Genomic DNA, 24065 nt, shown 5'->3' with positions numbered 1-24065 from the left:
TCAGTAATCTCTCTCCAAGAAACTCCACTTTTACCCATAAGCACAATCAAAAACCTTTCACTGATCTCTCTCCAAGAAACTCCACTCTTACCCATAAGCAGAATCAAAAACCTTTATCACTGATCTCTCTTCAAGAAACTCCACTCTTACCCATAAGCAGAATCTCACTGATCTCTCTCCAAGAAACTCCACTCTTACCCATAAGCAGAATCTCACTGATCTTTCTCCAAGAAACTCCGCTTTTACCTATAAGCACAATTAACTGAAATATGTGATTTTCTTTTGTCTGTTTGTGGTCTTGACATCAAGTCGAAATACCTAATTGTTTTGCGTACAGTTCTAGAAAAATGTCTGTGAATGTTCAGATTATTCTAAAAAGCATTGAGCACTACTTTAAGAAGTACTGACTTTTTGTTTCAAATTATAAATTCTCTGTTAACTTACTGATCTTGGTAACGTATCCATTAGATCCTCAAATTTTCTTGCCAGGGGTAAGCCACAATGTTGTCTGAATTTGTTGTATCCTGGTAAGCCATGATCTCGGCCCTTCTGGATGTCAAGGCTTACAAGATCAAAACCATACGATCCAGAACCTCCGAAGAGCATCTTTGTAAGCTACAACCAAACAAAATATAAATTAACTAAAACGTGTAATTTATTTAGCATCAAAAACAATCAAATCTATCAACACAATTGTGGTTGAAATCATCGGGAGATCTGAAGGAGGAAAAGGGTAAAAAGTAAATGACAAAATAAGGCTAAATGCTTGTAATGAAAGAGTAAGTGGTTTGGGATAGCCTAGACACTTACTGACATTTTTAAAATCTAAGATTAATATTTATGCATAAACAAATCCATGTCTCGGATTCAGTGTTTGTAGTTTGATGGAAATTTTCCTAATCCAGGGAAATTTCGAAGGTAACTATGTGGGAAAGAGAATTTCTCGATAAAAGGTGAAAATCCAGGGAAATTCTCGTGCTGATGAAGGAGAGTGAGAGAGAAAGAGAGCGAAAGAGCGAGAGAGAGAGAATGTGTTTCTCTCTCTCTTCAAAGTATCATAATTTGCACGTCCATTGTTGGTATCGTGTGTTTGTGTATTTGTTTTTATTTTTTTGTAAAAAGTGAAATAAAAAGTTTTAAAAAAATAGAAGCAAAAAGTAAATAAATACAACAAATATGGTTGGCTCTTCCTTTAATATACCTAAATTAGTCTTATCACATAACTCCTGTCATAGAAACTGGACACTCAAGTCAGTCGAGGGTAATTTTCCTAAGGGAATCAACGAACACTGCTTTGATTACGGTATGCTGGAAGTCTAACTGATGTAATGCTGTTGATTATAAAGAGCATTTACCTTAATTTTGTGTGTAATGTTTAGTAGCTTGTTAATAAAATGCTACTGCAAGAAATATTAGGATCACACAAGTCGAGCTTTTAATATTGTAATGCTAATACATCCATCAGTCCTTTCGTTACTCTACACAATAACTTTTGAATGGAAGCGAACTTTATTTTTTTTTGTTTTTGCAATAGATAACTATAGTCGAACAAGTTAATGGAGTCAAGCGTTAACATCTTAACGGGTAACGGTAATATTGTATTGGTAATGCAACTGTTACTCTATACAACTCTTAAACGGAAGCACTTTTTTTAAATTTCGTTTATCATAATATACAGGTAGAACGATTATCTCGACAAAGCTCGTTAATGTAGTCAATCAAACGGGGTAACGGTGACTTTTAACGGTTAACGCCTTAACGGGTAACGGAATATTGTATTGCTAATACATCCGTTAGTCCATCCGTTACTCCACATATAATTATTGAACGGAAAATATTTTTTAAATTCTGTCTTTTTGCAATAGATAACTAGGGTGACTATCTCGGACGAACTCGTTAATGGGACCAATCCGTTAATATCTTAACGGGTAACGGCGACTTTAACGGTTAACATCTTAACAAGTAACGGTAATGACATAGCTACCCATATCTCATTGTTTACTATTGAAACAAACAAATTCCAGCAATTGGCATCTAGAACGAAATTGAAACTCACAGTACGTGATCATTTTTACCGTCTATGAGAGTTTATTGATGTTATAACGACCACTAAATGTGTATTACTACGGAAAACACGTTTGTAATGAGCTTAATACTTGTTCTGCATATTTTATATGTCGTTATAGCCCACAGTCCGTATATTTATATATTCTAGGTTACTGTTTTATGAAAATCCATCTAAATACTTCATTTCGATATTACCTTTTTTTTAAAAATTGTAGTACGTAATAAGTTAAACATTTACACACTTCTAAATATTGTACATGTAAGTTTCACAAGATGGATTCTCTATACATTATATTATATTATATTATTTTCCGTTGCTATGACGACTTACAAAACATGTCATATCACTATCACAACAGAACATCAATCATAATAACAGAAAAAAATACATCTATTACTCATGTTTTTTTCTTCTTCCTTTTTGAATAGCTTGTGCATATTTTAAAAGCACATTTTGCCCGTAAATACAAGTTATGATATAAAAATTACACAATACCGTTACATAATGTCGCCCGGAAAATGGGATCTTTTTTGTTTAAAAATAAAAAAAAGAAATCCTGGACCGTTGGATATCACATGTTGATTATTTGAGTTTTCGAATGACCCACGTATATGCGATAATTATAATTCATACAATCATATATCACATTTTACTTTTATATCAATATTATTTTCATATTTATCTTAATTCTCATAATTAATTTCATTTTATGCAATTCAACATCGATAATAGAAGGTACATTCAAATAACATTATAAAAGTTGTTTAATTTAAAGTCCTTTCGAGGCCATCGATACGTGTTACAAGTTGGAAGTTAACAAAATCTATGTCATTTTCTTGGGCAAAACTAAGAAGATTGCGAAATGGATATTATTATGATATTTGTATGATTGTTCTCTTAAATGAGAAAGGCTCAAATATATTATATATTCAAACAAAATGCAATTTATAAATGAAATATCGACAATATCTAGAACAAAACACGATAACCAACATCATAACATGAAGTAACATAAATAAAGAAATTATCATATCAAGAGTTAATCCAAAGATTAAATGTCATTCATGTTAACTTTGGTTACAGCTTCCGAAGGAACTAATGTCTTAACTAATTACATCCATTTGCTTTTATAAATAGTATATTTCGAAGGACGCCATAAGTCTTCACGTCCATTAATTCGAAAACTTTAGGATTAACTGGTCTTATACATAAATATGTTCCAACATTTGTTAAAACTTTAGTTTTACCTTAATAGAATTCAAATAAGGTACAAATAATAAATAAAATCATAACGATATTTACAGTGAAAATAAACAAAAATCAATTGAATATAGTCTTCTCGAACGCCGTAACTTTAGCTTAAGTTACATGACCAACGAATTCGTTTAGGTTGCATTGAAAATCATAAATCGGAATACAATCTTGCGTGTTATTTACATCTATAGTTCTTTGTTTTCTATTTCGAGAATTTTTGCCATCTAGGAAATTTCTACGAATTCCAATTCGAGGCAAATTAGATCTAATGATTACATACTTCCTAAGTGCATTACGATTACTATTACTGTTGTTACTAAGATTAGATTCGGTTACATTACCGGTACACGTGAATTTAACATTACTTTTTACATGGGAATCACACTTTAATCTCACATGAATACTTCGAACTTGGTTTCGATTAAGGTTAATTTGGTTCAGGTAGGTATTGTATTGCAGCATTGATGGATTCTCAAAATTTTGCAATGTCATACCTAGATGATTTAAGTCAACGCATTGCATCACATTCTGTAAAAGCACCATCGGATTGTTCACTATTACCATTTTGGTCTTTTCTTTGAGTGAACATTTAAGATTAGTTCCATTTTCAGGAAAAGATTCGGGCGCATCTAACGTTGACGTGGTTTCTACTCACTCCACGTCAGCCGGATCTAGTTTAAATTACGACTATCTGACAATTCCGTTATATTACATTGTACTCCACAGTTCTGTGTATTTTCTTGACTATTGTAAACTGCAACAGTATTTCGATTTCTATACTGTGAATCCCTGCCACCTGTGAACCTATTAGGAAACCTGTTCCGTGGAAACGTGTTACTATTATTATTTCTGTGTATACAAACGCCAGTGGCGTACGGAAAGGGGCTTCCCAGTTTAATCCTCTCCTCTCTCTCTCTGAGCATGATAATATGCAAAAATAACCACTCACCATATTAAGATATGTATGTGTCGCGCCGTGGAAAATCAGTGCCCGGGGCGAAAGTCTACAACGCCGGCCTCGTACATTAGAGTGAGGTCGACAGACCAGCCGCGAAGCGCCACCATGGTTGGCGCAAAGCGTGTTAAAATTTTCAAAAATAAACATTGCTTTTCCGTGATTTTGAGCACTTTTATAACTTTTCCCCTTCCATTTTAAATATGTGCACATGCATTTTCCTAACATGAGTAACAATATAGGACCACTTTCTAAGCAGGGAGAGGATTTAAGTACATACTAGTAATATTTAAAATAATGTTTTCTCTCCCTTTCTTCTTTTCTCCCGAATTTGCGCCCTCCTTACTTCGGCACCCGGGACCGTCGCCTGCTCGTTCCCCATCCCCCACGGCACGGCACTAGTATGTACACAAAAACCTGAAATGGTATGAACTTGGGAGCTTCTAATCTCTCCTTAATTAAAATCTGCGAATGCATTGTGTAATACAAATACATTATGGGAAAGTAAGAAACATTTTTAAAAAAATTGGAAGTAAAATAATTTGAGGTAGTAAAATCAAACCAATAAAATTTCCTCTCATTTCGAAAGGGAAAAAAAAATCTCCTTACAAATCAATAGGCTAGAAAACAAGAGGGCATAATAAGCAGACACATACAAAGACATTTATATCGGGAGGCTATCGGCTTAGTCCAAAATTCTATAGGAGAATAAATATATTCAAATTTGTATAATCATCCCTAAAATTTAACTAAATTTACAGAACAGTCGGGATTTCGGGGCGAGGGGATCTAGATCTTCAGAATCCACCCCTTCCGTACGCCCTTGAACAAAAATATCCAATATATTTATATTTCTAATAATTACAGCTATCGGTTTTCATAAACGAGCGTAAAGAAACTCTGAACACCTATATTTCAGCATGCCTTGCAGGTTTACTGGCAAGGGCGTACACACAGTGGGGGTACACCGGGACTAGATTCCCCCCCCCAAAAAAATCCTAACACAACATAAATTTGTATATTTTCTCAATAAAACCACACTTGTTTAACAGGGAAATGACTGATGTAGCATGAAAATTTCATTTTACACTTTATGTACTCTGTACTCTTCTCTTTCTCTTATAAAATTTATCTAGTTCTTTTTTTCCCTGAAAATATAGGTGGAAGTATTTTACAATCACTTATCTTTTCGGGTGCAGAATAATACCCGTTCAATACTACATAGACGTAGTGGCTTGTAGTATTGGAATGGCCCCCACCTCCGAAACTTGGACCCTTCCGAACAAAAATTTCCGGGTGCGCGCCTGCTTACCGCTACGTATCTGTAAGCTATGTCGGATCTAGAAAGTAAAAACTGAGGGGGGGGGGGGACGCCAGAGCCCAGACTATGGTAGGTATATCATGAGTTTACTATTAAGTTTAGAAAATGCGTATATAAATAATAGCTTAAATTACTTTTTATTACTTAAAAATTGGAGGGGGGCCTTAGGCCCCTCCGGCCCCGGGCTAGATCCGCCACTGTATGTATGCCCCACAAACAGTCAACCCCAAATCCGTTTACTGTCATGCTTTATAGCTATTGAAAGCTAATTAGGAATTGGAAGTCTACAATTTCATTGAAGTACAGAAGCAAATAGGTGAATATATATATATATATATATATATATATATATATATATATATATATATATATATATATATATATATATATATGTATATATATGTATATATATATATATATATATATGTATATATATGTATATATATGTATGACAGTGGTGCCCCCCCTTATGTCCATGACGCACCCCCCGCAATTGTCTATCCATAGGTGTTCTTCCATGAAAAAAATCTTTTCGATTAATTTTTACACCCTCTCAAACACATTTATATAGATTTTTACCCCCCCCCCCCAATATTTCAATGACGCAGTTTGCGTCATAGCCCCCCCCCCCTTGTGGGCACCCCTGTGTATGAAGGAAAATTATCTGATGATAAGTCCTAACCTACTAACCTAACGTAATTATATAATCACTAAGCAATCACAGCAGGAATAAACTAATAACTTTTTTTCTCTATAATATACTAAAAGAGTATTTAGGAAACTGGAAATGAAGAGAGGAACCCATTGAAGATTAGGGATACCACTCACACAACTTGATGTCAGATTATAAACTCATTTCACAGATGGTGATATGTATACAAGATAACATTCTTCACATAAAGTGTGCGTTAAGAACCTACATTCTTGTCAGAGAGAACGCAAAAGATAAATGTAAATAAATGTTATACCCTGTATACAGAATTCTGTTCTGTTATTTTTTAAAAAATGGAGATCTTTATTGAATCATCAGTCTCCTACGATAGGTTAAAATCGTCAGGTAATTTAAATGAGATCACAAAAACTTCCGTTCGTGAACTAAAATTATCGTTAAACTTGAATACCAGTATATTTACGGCGAGTTACAATTCAGATATTTCAAAGAAACAAATTCCTCCTACGGTGAATTAACATAGTTAAAACAATTCATATAGAACCACAGAACACTTCTGGTCCAATTCAAACAGGACCATGAGAGATTCCTATGATGAATTAAAACAAACTATTCAAATAGTAAACTAAAACTGGATATTTCAAATGAAGCAATGAAAGATTCCTAGAGGATTCAAATTGTTAGGTAATTCAAATGAAACATTATACTTTTTAGGTACTGAATCATATGTAATTCAAATGAAGCAATGAAAGATTCCTAGAGGATTCAAATTTTTAGGCAGGGTTCGATTCCCGGCGGGAGCTCATGTGGGTTAATCAGTAGGTTCACGTCTCATATAGTCTCGCTGCTGAATGGGACGTTAAACTCAAAATCAACTCAAACTGTTAGGTAATTCAAATTGTTAGGTAATTATAATTCAAACGGAACATAACATATTTTTTGTACTGAATCATAGGGAATTCAAATGAAGTAATGAGTGATTCCTAGTGGATTCAATTTGTTAAGTGAAACCATGAAATATTCTTTATAGTGAATTAGGTAATGCAAATGAAGTTATGGAAGATTCCTGTGGTCAGGCAATACTTTTGCTTTGTCTATCCATTCCTGTACAGAATACCAATTTAGCTATTTATTTGTGTAATTCGTAAATCTATCTTACCCTTTTAGAGTAGATTTCGGAAAGAATGAAGTTTATGATGTACTGTAGGTTGTTATTCTTTTATTATAAGCGTTTATATGTCTCATTTTTCAGGATGTGATTTCTGTATTAAAGATCTCACATAACTTTACATACTTTTATTATACAATCTCAATTTTGTCTCTGTTTTTTAACTTATCCCATCTTTCACCTGACTGTAACTTTAACTTACAGTGGACTTTTTCTTAACTGCCCATCGTCGAAGAAGTAAGTCATTTTCGTTATCAGCCACGCATGGTGCTCTACAACAGTCATTTACGTTATCAGCCACGAGTGGTGCTCTACAACAGTCATTTTCGTTATCAGCCACGTATCGTGCTCTACAACAGTCATTTACGTTATCAGCCACGAGTGGTGCTCTACAACAGTCATTTTCGTTATCAGCCACGTATCGTGCTCTACAAAAGTCATTTTCGTAATCAGCCACGTGTGGTGCTCTATAACTGCCATTTTCGTTATCAGTAACGTGTGGTGCAATACAAGTCCTTTCCGTTACCAACCACGTGTGGTGCTCTATAACAGTAATTTTCGTTATCAGCCACGTATCGTGCTCTACGAAAGTCATTTTCGTTATCAGTCACCTGTGGTGCTCTACAACAGTCATTTCCTTATCAATCACGCGTGGTGCTCTACATAGCCACTTTTGTTATCAGTCATGCGTGGTGCTCTACAACAATAATAAAAACATATGACAATAATAGAGCACAATACTGTACTTCAGTATTATAGGATCAATTGTACTTTTAGTTTCGGGGTTTTTCTTCAATCAATTTATATGCACCGTAAATAAATGCGAAGTTTGTGTTACAGTCTAGTATGTCAAATTCAATTGGGTGTTACTGGAGCAGTTTGTGGTCGAAACTTTTAATTTTAGATACCTAAAGTTATTTTAATGCCGTAAGTCTTTTTAATACCATTACAGAGATGCTATACAATTTAGGGGCCGTGAAATGGTGATTTCTGTTTTAATCAACTCTTGTTAAGCGACCAGGAAACGATATCATGGCGATCAGTTAAGAGAGAGTCTACTGCACCATTAATTACTTAACTTTATCTTACCTGATCTGAGAAATATCTGTCTACTGATTGGCTATTCTCTGTCACCATTGTTTGCAGCAATGAGTCAAGATTTTCCTCTACCTCAACAACAACATGGCCGTGAGTATTGTTGTTAGAAGGAGTTGTGGTGTTGTACACAGTGCCATTTAGATCTCCAACCCTAATAAGATATACATCAATAAATTAACATATAAGAGATTTACAGTGTTTGAAGTGAGTTTAAAAAGTAAGAGAATACAACTACAGCAGTTTTTGTCTTCGTGCAAGGCTGTTTTGCGACAGTTGCTATTTTTTGTATGTGCTTAACTGAAGGGGACACAATTTAAACGACAGAAAAAAATGTCTTCTCATGCGTATATCATAGACTAATATTTTTTGTTTTGCAATTAGGGGGAACTGGGTTTAAATCTCGATCAGTGACGACGAAAAGAGATCTGAAAAAAACTTTGGTGCATTGGGTAGCGAATACGAGAGCCCTAGAAAGGCCTACTATATAGAAGTGTGTGAATCAACTCTAAAGCGGTAATTTCAGAATATTCCGTAGGGAGATTTCAATACATAAGGTTGAAAAGTTGCATTGTAAAAATACTAGTAATGTATATTGAGTACGATCAGAGACATGGTGTCCGCAGCGGAGGGCAATCGCGCCTCCCTGGATTATTGAAAGAGGCTCCGTTCTTCGGTATACATGCCGTATATTACATATGCAATGTGAGTCAATATTATTTCACATCAGGTACACACCCAGAATTTTTTCCCATCTCGATCTTCTATGTAGTGGGAGTTGCACTTTCCGAGATTTGAAATGATAAAAAAAAAGAAATCTTTGTTTTACGTCCCACGCATATGCCGGTTAGGCTAAAAGAGACGGTGATGATGAGAGATGAGTGAATTGGTGGAATGAAGAAACTGGTAGGAAACGGGAAAACCCCGAGAAAACCCAGGAGCACGGTGTTTGTCCACCACCAAGTCCACACGGCGCAAGCTGGTGGATCGAACCAGGGACCACAAGCTTTCCGAGATTTGAGTGTGGGACAAAGACAAGAAGTGAGCCAATAAGTTTCAATGAAAGCTATTCGCATCTACGGACTTGTGCAAAGGCTCTGGCACATACGCGATTGTATTACGTTGGAGAAGCATGAAGGTTCGTTCACCTGCAAGGTTTTCTGGAGTCAGTTTTGCCAGGTGTCTGAGTATTAGAGTGCGTTTGCATTTGACACTCACGTCATGATTATTTTTAATTAGTTTTGTGACAACAATTTCTGTTTTGTGTTTACTGGAAAGCTGAGTGGGAATTTTTAGGTAGTTTTCTTGTTGCTATTGAAGTTCGTAGCAAAATGTGATATAAATCGTGTTCAATATCTTGAAAAAGAAAAATCCCTTGTTCAACTCTAGAAGAATAAGTATAAATCAAAAATAATGATTGGCTAAAGCTAATCTTAGACTTCATCAAGTCAATAAATGTAAAGGCAGAGAAGTTACAAGGAAGCTTAATATTTCTGTCAATGGTAATTATGATTGGGTTTGTAAATGTGATGCAACGAATCTTTTGTTCTGTTTTCTGTGTTGGTTGTTCTATTATGAGAGAGATAGGACTTAGATCCATACGAGCTTTAATGACTTGTCATTTTAAGAAAGAAAGAAAAAAAAAAAAGAGTGAATACGAAAATTCAAAACTCCACCTTAATGTGGTATTAGAGCTGTGTGCGTTTTGGTAAAACATATCATCATACAATAACTTATTTTTACTATTTTTTCGTTCTGCCATCTATTGTTCCATTTTATTTTCTTAATACTTGCTTAAAAATCATACCATTTACCAAATAATGTTACTAAAATTATATGAATAACATATATAGAACTCGAACTTAGAAATAACCCTTTGAATATAAAATATGAACCAATACCTTATAAAAAACAAAATATTATTAACATGTACTAAAATTTAACTTAACTTACAAATCATACCATTATCATATATTTTTTTTATATTGTTATAAGCAAATTTACTTTATTCAAAAGGATGATTATGAGCTAGGATCGTTACAAAGACGTAACCCAAATGCGTGTTTTGCACAATGTGACTATGCTATTTGTTAAAAATAATAATAAAAAAACCCGCTTTGGGTTCTTTTGCGAGAGGCTTTACTACTTGTAACAACCAATTATTTTATTATACTCTAGATAGTAAACATTTAAAATTAGAGCATTTCTAGGCAGAAATGAAAAGGCGCAAGTTTTAATTAGTGACTGATTATTATGGCTTTAAATTTTGACTATGAAATATACACTACCACTCAAAAGTTTTGTAAACACCCCGGATTTTTTGTAAGCATCTACTGTGATCCTATTATTTTGGCAGGAGAACTTTACCGTCCTGCATCACATGTACTCCTGCCTATAGCACCAAATTTCATGGCAGCTTAACCGTGGTTTGAGAGGTACTGCAGAGATGATATGCCAAATTATAATTCTTAAAGTTGAAACCAAAAAAGACAATTTGATATAGGGCTAGATATTACATAGTATAAACAAGAGTGTGGAAGGCGTGGCAAGATATTAATTTTGTTTGGAAAATGTAGACATAGAGCGTCAATGCAGTGGAAAAAAATTTGAGAGAGAAAGTTGTTTTCCAAGTTTTCCAGTTCTTTATAACTTGTTGATATGCAAACGTTTAAACAGGAGCGTCATTTTAGATTTTGCTTGGGGAGGGCAAGACCCCTTGATATTAGTAAACTTTCGCGTTTCTCACTGATTTACTACTATTCTATTGATAAAATCTATATACATCTCAAACTCGGGGAGGCAAATGCCCCTCCCTGCCCCCCCCTAAATGACACCCCTGCGTTTAAAACGCCAAAAATACCATACTTTGAAAAGTGCTTACGATGGTTTCGTATATGCTCTATTGTTGCTCGTTGAAATAGTAACGACGAGCATTACATACACACTTCAATATACGAGGTTGTATATTGATCGTCGGAAACATTTTTCAAAGAATGGCGTTTTAAGATTTTTTTTTTTTTTTAAAAAGACAGCATATCTGTAAGGTATAGAGAACTGCAAAATTTGGAAAACTGATTTGTCTTTCAAATTTATGTCACTGAATTTCCCCACTGTATTCATATCGTTCAACAAAACTAATTTGTTTCCTCGCCTTGAACAGTTTTGTTTATTTTATGCGATATCTATATGAAATGTCTTTTTTTGGCCTCAGAATTAAGAATTATAATTTGATATACTATCTGCACTACCTCTGAGACCTCGATTCAACTCTCGTCAAATTCTGTGGGGCGCGGTGGCTCAGTGGTAGAGCGTTCACCTCCGGTGCTTGGGGTCACTGGTTCGATCCCAGCTTGCGTCGTGTGGACCTTGTGGTGAACGAACACCGTGCTCGTGTATTTTCTCGGGGTTCTCCCGTTTCCTCCCACTTTCTTCATTCCACCATTTCATTCATTTCTCATAATCAGCGTCTCCTTTAGCCTAACAGGCATAAAGCGTGGGACGTAAAACTGAAAGATTTCATTTCATTTTCTCGTCAAATTCTATGCTTTAGGTATTGGTATATCTGGTGAAGGGCGGTAAAGTTCTCGTGCCAAAATAATAGGATCACGATAGATTCTTACAAAAATCTGGTGTTCGAAAACTTTTCAGTGGTAGTGTATATGTAATGTAAAACATATGGAATAAGATTACTATTACACTCATACCTGATATTTCGCAATCGTTGCAAACGTCTCAAAGACTTGGTTACTGAGAAGCACAAATTTAACTCGAGTTTCAACAGCTGGTGAGTTAGTTTACTTCCACAAAAATATATTTCAACAAAGTTTGAACTTTATATAAAAACAATCGCCAATCTATTTTGTATCAATGACAGTAAACACTGGTTTTAAGTGAAGATGTAATTTTAATCCTAGAGTGATATATGGAGACGATGACCAACACAAAATCTAGTCAACTTATTGTCGTTTCGGAATTGTCATGATTTTTGTTTAGGTTGTTATCCCAAGTGTCCGTGCTACTATGACGTATGTCCACGTGCTCTTAAAAGCTCGATTCAGAAATCTGGGTTCATGTTTAGGTCGGAATTTGGTCAAAAGATAAAAATCTGTTTATGTAAGATTTACATAATAAGAAATCTAATTATGTAAGTTGTCTTAAGCTCACAGAACAAATTTGCAGATAAGATTATACGTGAATATTTTTTTTTAAAATCATTTTAAAATGATTTTTTTAAACTTAAAATTATGTATCTTCTTCCTGTTTGTACTCTTTCTTATTGACAAACAATATTAAAATTGAAAATTAAAGTACAAGACAAATAAATAAATAGGTAGTTACAGTGCTTTTAGACATAATAGAGAGAAACATAATAAACAAGGTACGGAAAATAGTCATGTACTTTCTCAAATACTTAATTAACTATGTCAAACTTTGTGAAATCTTGAAGCTATCGCTTGCAATATGTATGTACGAGATGTGTTTTAAAAAAAAGTATTCAACTTTATTTTTTTTTTTCCCGCGTAAACCAATGAAGCACGGGAAACTTTCTTGAGTGTAGATTTAGAGTTGACATTCATGCGCAGTCGTGAATTTTTTTCCCCTCCTGCAGAAAGCGTAAATCATTGGCAGCACTGTAACCACCGCTAGTACTTTCGTACTAAATCTAGTACCTTTTATAATATTTAAGTGTTCTAGTACGTTCACCAACAAATCAAGTACTTTTCTCCTCTTCTTTTCTCATAAATACATTGGGAGAGAAAAAGGATCTCATGGAACTTTGGCAATGTACGAAAATTTCACTGTTCCTGAAAATTTCACTGTTTCTCTCCCTGTTTCTTTTCTCTCCCTGTTTTAAGAGCGGTATTTACAAGAGCGGAAGTAGGACATACATTAGGTGCCGTCCAGTCGCCTCCACCAACTAATAAATGACCACAGTAAACAATATTACATATTATGTGATCCACAGTGGCGTATTTACGATTTTCTTTCGGGGGGGCTTTGCTAACTTTCGGGGAGGGCTTTGCCTGAAAATGTGAAAATTCTGCAAGATATTTCATATACTTTACTATAGTAAGTAAGATTTCGGGGGGGCTTAAGCCCGGAAGCCCCCCCTAAATACGCCACTGGTGATCCATTTAAACAGTAGGCTATTAAGGAATTAAAAGTTGATTTTCTCAATAAGCCCATTTTATATTTCTTATTTTCTCCCGACATCCTCTATATTTGCCATTCTTGTGATACTTTAGTAATTTTACAGTGACTTCTAATACGACAATTAAACACGGATTCCGCAAGGATTTTTAGTTTTGGGGTGTAAAGTCAAAATTGGGAAGGTGTAAGTGGTTAGCACGGTTTGTATCGAATTCTGAGTGTAAAAGATTTAAAGTTGAGGGTTCTTCAAGAATGTGGGTGGTCACGTCCTCACCCACAGGGCAGGGAGAGCTGCCGAAAACCTTATAAGATATTAATATCGTTAAATGTCATAAATAGAGTGAAACGGGAACAGATGAAATTTTGGTACTTTTATCCCCAGATCTAGTACCTTTTCTCGGCATAAGTTAGTACGAAATATTTTTGCTGGGTGGTCACACTGGCTGGCAGTCGGCCGACGAGTGAAGACGTGTAGTGAACGGTTGTCAGATTAGGTTTTTCATAAAATGACAAAAAAAACGGGAGCAGGAATATTGCATCAAATTTTGCCAAAAGCTTCGCGATACCCAAGTGTCATTCATTCGGATCAGTACTCCCAATTTTGAACGAGAATTTGGTGTCCGCAAAATTTGATTCAGACTTTCATCGCCAAACACAACATTTCTGTGTGTCGTCAGACTCCCTTCTCGCCCGACATGGTTTCATGTGACTTTTGATTACTTTCGAAGCTGAAAATGCCATTAAAAGGAACTCGATTTGAATCAAGAGAAGAGATTATGCGCAATACAACAGCATGGTTGCTCACCTTTCCAAAAACTGCGTTCTAAGAAGTGTTTTCAACAATGGCGAAAGCGCTGGAATAAGTGGGTACATTACCAAGTAGACTACATTGAAGGGGATTAGGGTTTTGGATTACTAAATCAATAAATGCATTTTTCCCAACCAAAGGATCGACACTTTTTAACACACACCTCGTATATATACAAGATATGTGTGCGTGTGTGTGTGTGTGTGTGCAGAGAGAGAGGGGAGTGGATTTAAATTAATGAGTGGTGTACCCCCGTCTGGTTAGGTTACGAGCCGCCGATAGCAGGCTCAAAGAAAACTTGCAATACCAACTTTTCAACAATTTAAAGTAATAAGAGTGGCAGAAAATCTTCATTAACGAACTCTATAAAACAAACAAACAACATAAACATAACTAACTAAATTATTATCGACAAAAAACTGGAGTTAAGTGAAACAAAAGAAACACACTAAACAGAACAAACGCATATAAACACATCAAACACGAAAAAAACCTTACCTGATATTTCCTTGCATCATAGAGGATATGAATCCAAATGCTGCCGTAGCAAAACTATTGCTTACAGAGGGTTCCACATGATCATAATAGGAATTACTGAAACCTCTGCTTTTTACATCCAGAGCATGATTTTTAATATATTCGTCACCTGAAATAATATATTTCAATGAATAATTTTTGACAATAAAACTCTGTGGTTTATTATAAAAAAGCCATTAATCTGCCAATACTAACTTTTAATCAATCTTAATTTGACTAAGCTAATCTGAAACTTAAACTAACATAACTTGTAACGGTTTGCTTACCTAAAATAATAGGAAGCCACTCCTTGTAAGTTATATGTTGTATTTCTGCTATGACAATTCGACGAGCCTCGTGATATAACGTTTCATCATTCCAGTCAGGATTTAATCTGGCGAGCTCTCTGGCCAATCGATTATGTTCCCTCAGCCAAACAACATGCATCATTGTCAACAGTGGATGGTTATTCACTCGGGAATCTCCTATTAAATAGAAAACAATACAAAATTGTGCAAAATATTTTGGTATTACATCCGCATTAATCTGTATTAAAAGGTAATGGACTCTACAGTCCGCGGTAATTGAAGATAATATACTGTTTACATATCACAAAAATCAAAGGTTGCACATTTATTCATTCTGTTTCATTATTATTTATTTATTTATTTATTTATTTATTTACTTTATCTGAAGAACCATTGCAACGATTCAAAATGTAACCGCTCACTTCAGTTTTCATTAAGGAATTTGATTTTCCAAAACTCCTTTATATACAGTATTTACTCTGTCTATCTGTCCGGGAAAACAAAATGTGTGTGTTCGTCTGTTCGGGAGACAAAATATCGTCGACAGCGTCACAAAGTGTCGTATCTCAAAAAAATCGAAAATTGAGATATTTTACTATGTAGTTGCATACACTGACTTCTACAATTTCCCAAAGCGACACATCTGTAATGTGCGTTGTTTTGACGGTGGTGATGACGTCACTGTGTCGTATCTTGAGATGAAGGATATAAATCATTTTCACAAACAGTCGTATCTTGAGTTACGACAGTTTGTGAGCAACAGATCTTTCGCAACTGGACAGATACGCCTATATTCAAAGCAGTTTGTTTATATATATAAAGTGGCCCAAAAGTAGGTATACAGTCCCGTACTGATAAACTCATTAGTTTTTATACCATTTCTTATTGTTATCCATCAGGTAGACTTAGTTTCTTTATCATTTGTTCCTAATGTACTTTTACTTATATCTTAAGCTCGGAAGAGCCGAAGCAAATACACTTATAAGCTAGAATGTTGTACTTGATCAATGCGGAGCTGTATACATATATATTTACATGACATGGGGCGTCCTCAAGTTGCGGATCGACATGACATGACATTTTTGAGTTTTATGTCCCACGGTTATGTCGGTTAGGCTAAAGGAGACGGTGATTATGAGAAATAAATGAAATGATGGAATGAAGAAAGTGGGAGGAAACGGAAGAACCCCGAGGAAATCCACGCACACGCTATTTGTCCACCACAAAGTTCAGTTGGCGGGAGCAGATTTGGAACCCGCGACACCATGAACCAGAGGTGAACGCTCTACCACTGAGCCACCGCGGCCCCAGGTTGCAGATCGAGGAGAAGGCCTTTAGATATAGAGGTTAGCTGTGAAGATACTGAATAAGCAGTCGTGGGCAGACAAGGAGTGGCCCTCCAGCTTGGGGGTTTGGGTGAGCCTAACAAACTCATCCTGTAATAGAAAAAAAAATACACTTTTTCAGAAACAATCACAGAAGCCTCGGACCAAGACTGATAACTTGGCACGACATCAGCAAAAGAAAATGGATATGAGATTTGGAACATGGAATATTAGAATTCTTTATAGGGAGGCGCGTTAAAATCCGTAATGAATGAGTTGGAGAAATACAGGATGGACCTAGTAGGAGTTCAGGTTGGTTGCTATGATGGGGTATGCGGTGCAAACACGTAAGAACATCAGTGAAATTTCTCTCCGATTCTTTGAATCTAGGCATGGACAAAATGAGGGAGATTCAGTCCACAATGCTATAAGCACATTTATTAAGCACTGTGGCAGTAATCTTGTACCCTCGCAACTTGAACCGATTGTTAAACTGGCAAGGAAAAAGAACCCATATACCGTTCATTGTATTGACAGAAGCGATGTATGAGATTAGATCTCTGTCCCAATATCTTTGTATTCTGTCAGTTAGACGTGACGAAAATGGAGATCCAATCAATCTGATGGAAATGCGCGAAGTGAAAGTGAACAAAGACTATCCAAACTGCATTCAGTTTAAGACAAGTCATTTTGAGGACACTTACATAACTATTTCCCTGAAAAGAACGCAAATTGAATCCACCAGATAGAAGTTCCTACTTTGCATACTTGTCAAAAATTATCGCTCCAGAGAAGTACGAGGACTCGTTTTGATTGATTGATTTTTAACGTCCCTTTCAGCAGCGAGGCTATATGAGACGTGGACCTACTGATTAATGTGGGATCCGAACCACATAAGCTTCCGCCGGGAATCGAACCCGGGTCTCCCACGCCTACGAGGACTCGTTATCATTGTGTCCGGGCCCAACTCCAATCATTCGAAACCCTGAACATGTTCAATTTTACAGAAACTTACCACATTAGCCATCCTTCTCAAGTGCAATATCAAAGCATGCAATTTACAAATTACTTTGCAAGATTTTATATTCTGGCAACGACAACTTGATAGCATTATTTTATGTTATGGTTAGTATGCTCTTAATATTGTGTTTAGTGTGTGTTCTCAGGAATTTCGTTTTACCCTCAAGAATCTCAGAAACCATTTGTTAAATTATTTTGTGTAATAAACACGAAGTTTTTCAATAAAAGTGCAATATATTCCGATTGTTCATCTATTAATATAGTTCTCAGTATAAAAAATATGCGTCGTATCTTTCATACAAGAGAGGATTACCATCGTCACAAACTGTCGTATCTTTTTCCCGCCAAATTTTCCACAAGCTTTTACAGGCAAATTCCATAAAACTTTCTCCACTGATTTCCTATGCTTTAAGTTATAACTTGGTAAATTTTCTCTCCTTTCGGTAAAATAGATTTTGAATTATGGCTGTTCAAAGTTGTGTGAAAACCTAAAAATCGCTCTCCTGAAAAGTTTAGAAAACTGAGATACGACAGTTTGTGACGCTGTCGACGATATGTGTCCGTCCCTCCGGGAAAACAAACTGTGTGTCCATCCGTCCGGGACAAAAAATTTGTGTGTCCGTGTGTCCAAGAAGATCGAAATTTACTGATAATTCATCCAGAATTTTTTTTAAAGTTACACACGAGATAGTGTACTTAAGTAGACCCTATCATTTATTATTAGTAGTAGTTGTAGTAATACAACATTAGAAATTTAGATGCAAAATGGAATTTTTTACCTCTCGAGATGGGATATTATATCGTTTCAGATTGGTATCAATGGGCTATATAAGACGAGAGATCCAAACCACATAAAAAAAATGAAATGAAATTAAGTTTTACGTCTCGCGGTTACGCCGGTTAGGCGAAAGGAGACGGTGATGATGAGAGATGAATGAAATGATGGAATGAAGAAAGTGGGAGGAAACGGGAGAACCCCGAGAAAACCCGCGAGAACGGTGTATGTCCAGTACAAAGTACACACGGCGCGAGCCAAACCACATGAATTCTCACTATGAATATCAAAGGCACGTACGCTAACTGTATAGACAAGAGGAGAGATGTTCTGGGTTTGCGCTTCTATGTTATTCCTCGCGAATTGAACTTTAGTGTAATTAAGTATAAAGTCTGAGTCAGAACTGACAAAATATTGTATTATTATATAGCATAAACCTACAAAATTTAATAGAAAAACAAGTTGATGGAAGTGGGTGAAAAGATTGCTATACTTTACCCAAAATGATAAATTAAAACAGTAGAAAATATCTATTTTCACCATTAGTTTGATTTAATTCTTTTATATTTTTCCCTCCAAATTCTTAACCAATTCAATAGAAATATTGGCAATTCACTCAATTTTCAACTTAGAATAAAATAATCTAACATTATTACATATATGTTCTTCCTTTCTTCTGATACATTCGCATGAATTTAATTTCCCAACACATCGCGTTAGCTGTTTCCAATAAATTATCATTTACCTGACATATAACAAGGTCCTTCTGAAGGCTCCGTGTGGCAGTAGTTCGAACGATCGTTACTAGATGGCAGAAGCTCCGCGGACTCTGTCTCGCTAGCAGTGAGAAGGCCTCCTTTGAATGAACGTAAAGAATCGGCCACAGATGACGTAGGACCGTAAATCATCGATCCGTCTAGAAAGTGAGATGCTTGATTCATCTGAAAGTTACAATGAAACCAAAAGAAATAAAATTTAATAAAATTATTTTTCTAAATGAAAAGAGATTAACAATTAAGAAACTCTGTCAATTAATAAAGCATGAAGTTTCGATAATCTCAAAAATATTACTAAAATTTTCGTTTAAATTCTCTCTTTTAATGTGTAATACAATACCACTATTCTGTCTGTCAGATATACGTCTTCAGATTGCATACTTGAATGGGCAGTAAATTTAGCCTTTGTAAAGATCACAATATGGCATATTTATTGTAATAAACTTCACATAATATAAAGGTAACCAAGAAAGTTCTGTCGCCTTTTCACCCATCTTCGAACATCGATATGTCACCTAAGACGTACCTGAAAGATCAAAAATAGACCCCATCAGCATCGGCGACCTTCTGACAACATTCTTTAAGGCAATGGATTCCATTGCGGTAGAACTTGGTGGGCCGTGAAGCGAGGAAGGTAACAAGTGCATTTTGAACCTCTACTAGGGACTTGAAGTGACGTTTTCTAAGGTGATTGTCCAAAGAATGCAACAGGTGATAATCGGAGGGTGCAATGTAAGGAGAGTATGGCGGATATAATAGTGTTTCCCATCCAAGGTGGCTTCACAGCTTTGAGTTTTACTTGAAGACGGCTCAATTGTTGACAGTACACAGTTGCATTGATGCTCAAACCAGTTGGTAGCAGTTCCCGATGCACGATACCGCGAGCAATCAATCAGATACACAGGAGGACCTTCTTCTGGTGCAGTGTTGGTTTCGGCTATTTTGGAACCGGTTCATGGGATGCTAACCAATGATGGCGGCGCCGTAGAGCTTCGTATATGACCCACTTCTCATCACATTTCAATATCCTGTCCAGAAATGGCTTCTTCCTCAGACGAGACAACAAAGAAAGACAGGCGTCTGCTCGAGTTGCATTCTGGCCCGAAGTTAAATCAAGTGGGACACATCAACTCAACTTGTAGTGCTTCCCAAGTTGATGGAGGTGATGCCGAATGGTTTCTTCACTCACACTGAGTTGTAGTCCCAGTTTCTCACATATTTCGCGACTGTTCGCCTCAATTGCTGCCTGAAAATCTACATTTTGTACATATGTTGGTCTTCCGGCACATAGTGCGTACTTGAGTGTTTCGTCACAGTCTTTAAACTTGTTAAAACACCGCTACACTGTCCGCATAGTCACGACACCCTCACCAAAGGCCTGGCATATCTTGCGCCCCGCTGCAGCGGCATTTGACTCCAGTTTGAACTCGTACAGCATATACGCCCTTATGACGCTCTGTGGATGTCTCATGTTCACTCTGTCCTTACACAAGTTCACGGTGTAACTGAACTGCCACAACCAGGTAATATGTTTGATATATCCACACCAACAACTGACCTTCGCCTTATATCCATTCACATTCAACTCACGGTGTGTGGGTCAATTGAACACAGAGCTTCACAAAAAGCGACAGAACTTTCTTGGCTACCTTATATTTTGTCAGTTTCTTACATAGATAGTCTAGAAAGAAAAAGAAAGACAAAAAGGAAATGAAAGAAGAAGAAAAAGCAAGGAGGAGGAGGGAAAGAGGGAAGGTGAAAGAGAATACTTCGATTATGATTCAACTTCCTTTGAAACTGACAGCATTAACATGCATATTATAACTGCATAAAATAATAAGAGTAATAAACAATAAAAAATTGCGAAAAATGCAACCAGCAATTAGTAATTTACGTATCACTTGTATTCACCTTAAGATGCATTAATTCGGGATGGGCACGAGGGAGTTTTCTTTGAAACTCGACTCGACTCCAAACGGACATCTTTGAGCTTGACTCGAGAACTCGGCTCGAAAAAATTCCCTACAACTCGACTCGAATTCGGATCGAATTTCAAGTCGAGTTGAGCCAAATCCAGTTTGTAGTTTCAAGTACTCTCTTCAAGTATCCTACATAGATAATTATTAGCAATGATACTACAATTTTTTATTATTATTATTATTATTATTATTATTATTATTATTATTATTATTATTATTATTACAACGCCCCCTGTATAAACATGAAAGATAGGCGGTTTGTAACTGAATAGTAAAAACTAGTTGACTGCCGACTTCGTCTAGGGGCAAGGACATCGTTCACGAAGTTCTGGGTTTTGCTTTCCGGAGGAGCAACTATTCGGGCTGGAGCAAAAAATTGTTATAAGTTATGTCAACGACCAAGCATGTTCAAAACTGCTCAGCCCGGGTTTAGGGTTGTAGACCCAGATAGGCCAAACTAAGCCGATGGCTCACCCCAAACGAGCTGATGGTTCATCGCAACCGAGTCGGTTCGGGCTGTTCGCTCAGTTGAACCGAGCAGAGCAGGTTGACATCATTACCCAAGTGAGTTTTTCCTTGGGCTTAAAAATTTGACCGTGCAGGTCTCAGGTTTGACGGTAAGAACTACAGTATATACATATATTGGTGCTCACGACATTTGAGGCAATCTTGTTATAAAAATTGAGACGAGACGAGATGCGAACAGTGCCCCTCTCATGAGCAACACCAAATTTATTCCACATTACTGCTTAGATTTCTCATGGATTTCGCTTTCCAATCTAATCAGGTCATGATTTCAAAACGAGTTAAATCGAGGGAGCTATTTATCAAACTTGAACGACTCGAAACTCCGACTTCAAAAACAGTGACTCGACTCGAAACTCGTCTCGAATTGGAGTCAAGTCGAGTTTTAGCTCGACTCGTGTCCATCCCTATCAGTAATCAATTACGTGTCATGATCTACAAGACACTTACCTGCTCCGCTGGTCCAAAATCACAGTCTGCTCTCAACGTAGTCATAGATCGTACGTACGTCATACATGTCTGACGATGCTTCGAGTAAAATGGATCGTCCTGGGGGATCGAGATCTGGGAGCACAGAGGATGGACAAAACGGGGGCTCAGTTCATAGCCCTCTTCTGTACAACAGACGATCGGATTGCCAGAGGTTGCTGGAAAAACAAGAAAAACATGTTATACAGAAATGTAGTTAGCAAGTTTTCCAGAATGGTTCATTATTATTTTTTTTTTTCAATGAGACCGGGGTTTAACATGCTAAAAGGAAAGAAGAGACAGTCTTCTTTCAGAATATGAAAGAATTAATAACTGACAATTTGGATCAATTGCGTATCAGAGATACAGCGCTCACCCCTGGTGAGTGAAGTCTCCGGTTCGATCCCAGCCCGCGCTGACTTTGGGTTGAACAAACATCGTGTGCTTGGATTTTCAGTTTTCTCCCGTTTCCTTTATTCTACTATTATAATTCATCTCGTTATCAGTCTCTCCCTTAACTTTGGTGCATAAAGATGAAACTAAAAGAAAACATATGTATGTAAAATGTTTGTATATATTGTGCCTTTTCGTTTAACTAAAAGTGGGAGGAAACGGTACTATCTAGAAAATCCATGCATACGGTGTTTGTTCATCACAAAGTCCACTTCGTGAGAAATGAGTTCGAACCAGAGATCTCATATTACACACATAAATATACATAACATTATTACTAATACATTTCTAGTATGTTGCCTCACCTTATTGAAATACGGGTCTTGAAAGATTGTGATATTAGAACTAGGGATAGGCAAACCGGATTTTAGGAAAACCGAAACCCGAAAAACCAACATTTCGGTTTTCTCCAAAACCGGTTTCACTTTCCTCCATAAACTGGTTCGGTTTTTCACCAAAACAGTTTTCGGTTTTCTGCAAAATCCGTTCGGTTCTTTCACCGAAACCGGTTTCAGTTTTCTCCAAAAACTGGTTCGTTCTCACCAAAAACCGGTTTCAGTTTTCTCCAAAACCGGTTTCGGTTTCTTGAAAACCGGTTCGGCTTTCACTGAAACTGGTTTCGGTGAAAACTTTTGGAAAACACATAAAAGTATTTCTGTGGAAACGGAATCAGTTTCTGGAGAACGAAAGACTATCTATTCTGGTCAGAAATCGAACAGATTTGAAAAAAAAACGGAACCGCTCAGAAAACCGGATCCGGTGAAAACCGAACCGGTTTTGAAGGAAACCGAAACTGGTTTCGGTAAAAAGAAACGAAATCGTTTTTTTGAAAATTTTCAAAAAACGGTTTCGTTTTTTTAAAAAAAAACGAAAAACCGGTTTTTGTGCCCACCACTAATTAGAACTACAGTTTGTAGAAAATGCACCTTTTTTTTTAATGCATTTACTCTGCTTAATTCAGGAGTTTTCCAGATGTTCCACGCAGAAAACAAGTTCTAAGTTTTGAAAAAGTTCCTTTTAAGTAGTCACTCTGATAATGTATGATAGAGTAAGTACATATGTTTGGAAGTATGAAAATCATTGGGCATTCGAATTGAAATGGAAAAATAAAGAGCCCGTTCATTTTAGTTTACTTTAATCATCGGAAAATAAGTGAAGGTTCATTTTCCTTGTATATAATAATGTAGCCAAACAAAGCTTTTTTTTTTTTAAAAAAAAAAGCACATTATAGTGGGTAATTAAAGACAGCATGCATCATCTGCGCTTTTTTTTTTTTTTTTTTTTGTCTAACATTAAGTGCACGCTCTTTTGTCACTTAACTTCTTCCTTGCGCCCTTTTGTCACGTCGTTCTTTGTTCACAAACACACGTAGTGCGTGCAGAATTTTTTTTTTAAAAAAGAAGTGTTTGTTTATCACATAAAAAAAGTAA

At 36.2% G+C, this 24065-nt stretch overlaps 1 protein-coding gene across 2 annotated transcripts in view; it reads right to left on the bottom strand.

Moving 5' to 3' along the window:
• Positions 1 to 24065, bottom strand: part of LOC145678827 (peroxidase-like) — a 156174-nt gene that overhangs the window by 72468 nt on the left and 59641 nt on the right. For both annotated transcript variants that reach the window (XM_081749373.1, XM_081749374.1), the window contains exons 6-11: positions 22165 to 22361; positions 19180 to 19375; positions 15294 to 15491; positions 14989 to 15136; positions 8526 to 8685; positions 445 to 615 (exon numbers count right to left, since the gene is read on the bottom strand). In XM_081749373.1, the coding sequence (XP_081605499.1) occupies positions 445 to 615; positions 8526 to 8685; positions 14989 to 15136; positions 15294 to 15491; positions 19180 to 19375; positions 22165 to 22361 (1070 nt within the window). The remainder of the gene's footprint in view (positions 1 to 444; positions 616 to 8525; positions 8686 to 14988; positions 15137 to 15293; positions 15492 to 19179; positions 19376 to 22164; positions 22362 to 24065) is intronic.

The sequence above is a fragment of the Thermobia domestica genome, chromosome 2, assembly GCF_964235325.1.
Source record: "Thermobia domestica chromosome 2, izTheDome1.hap1.1, whole genome shotgun sequence".
Classification (NCBI taxonomy): Eukaryota; Metazoa; Arthropoda; class Insecta; order Zygentoma; family Lepismatidae; genus Thermobia; species Thermobia domestica.
Note: the sequence above shows the minus strand (reverse complement) of the source record. Positions and strands in the feature narration are given on the sequence as shown.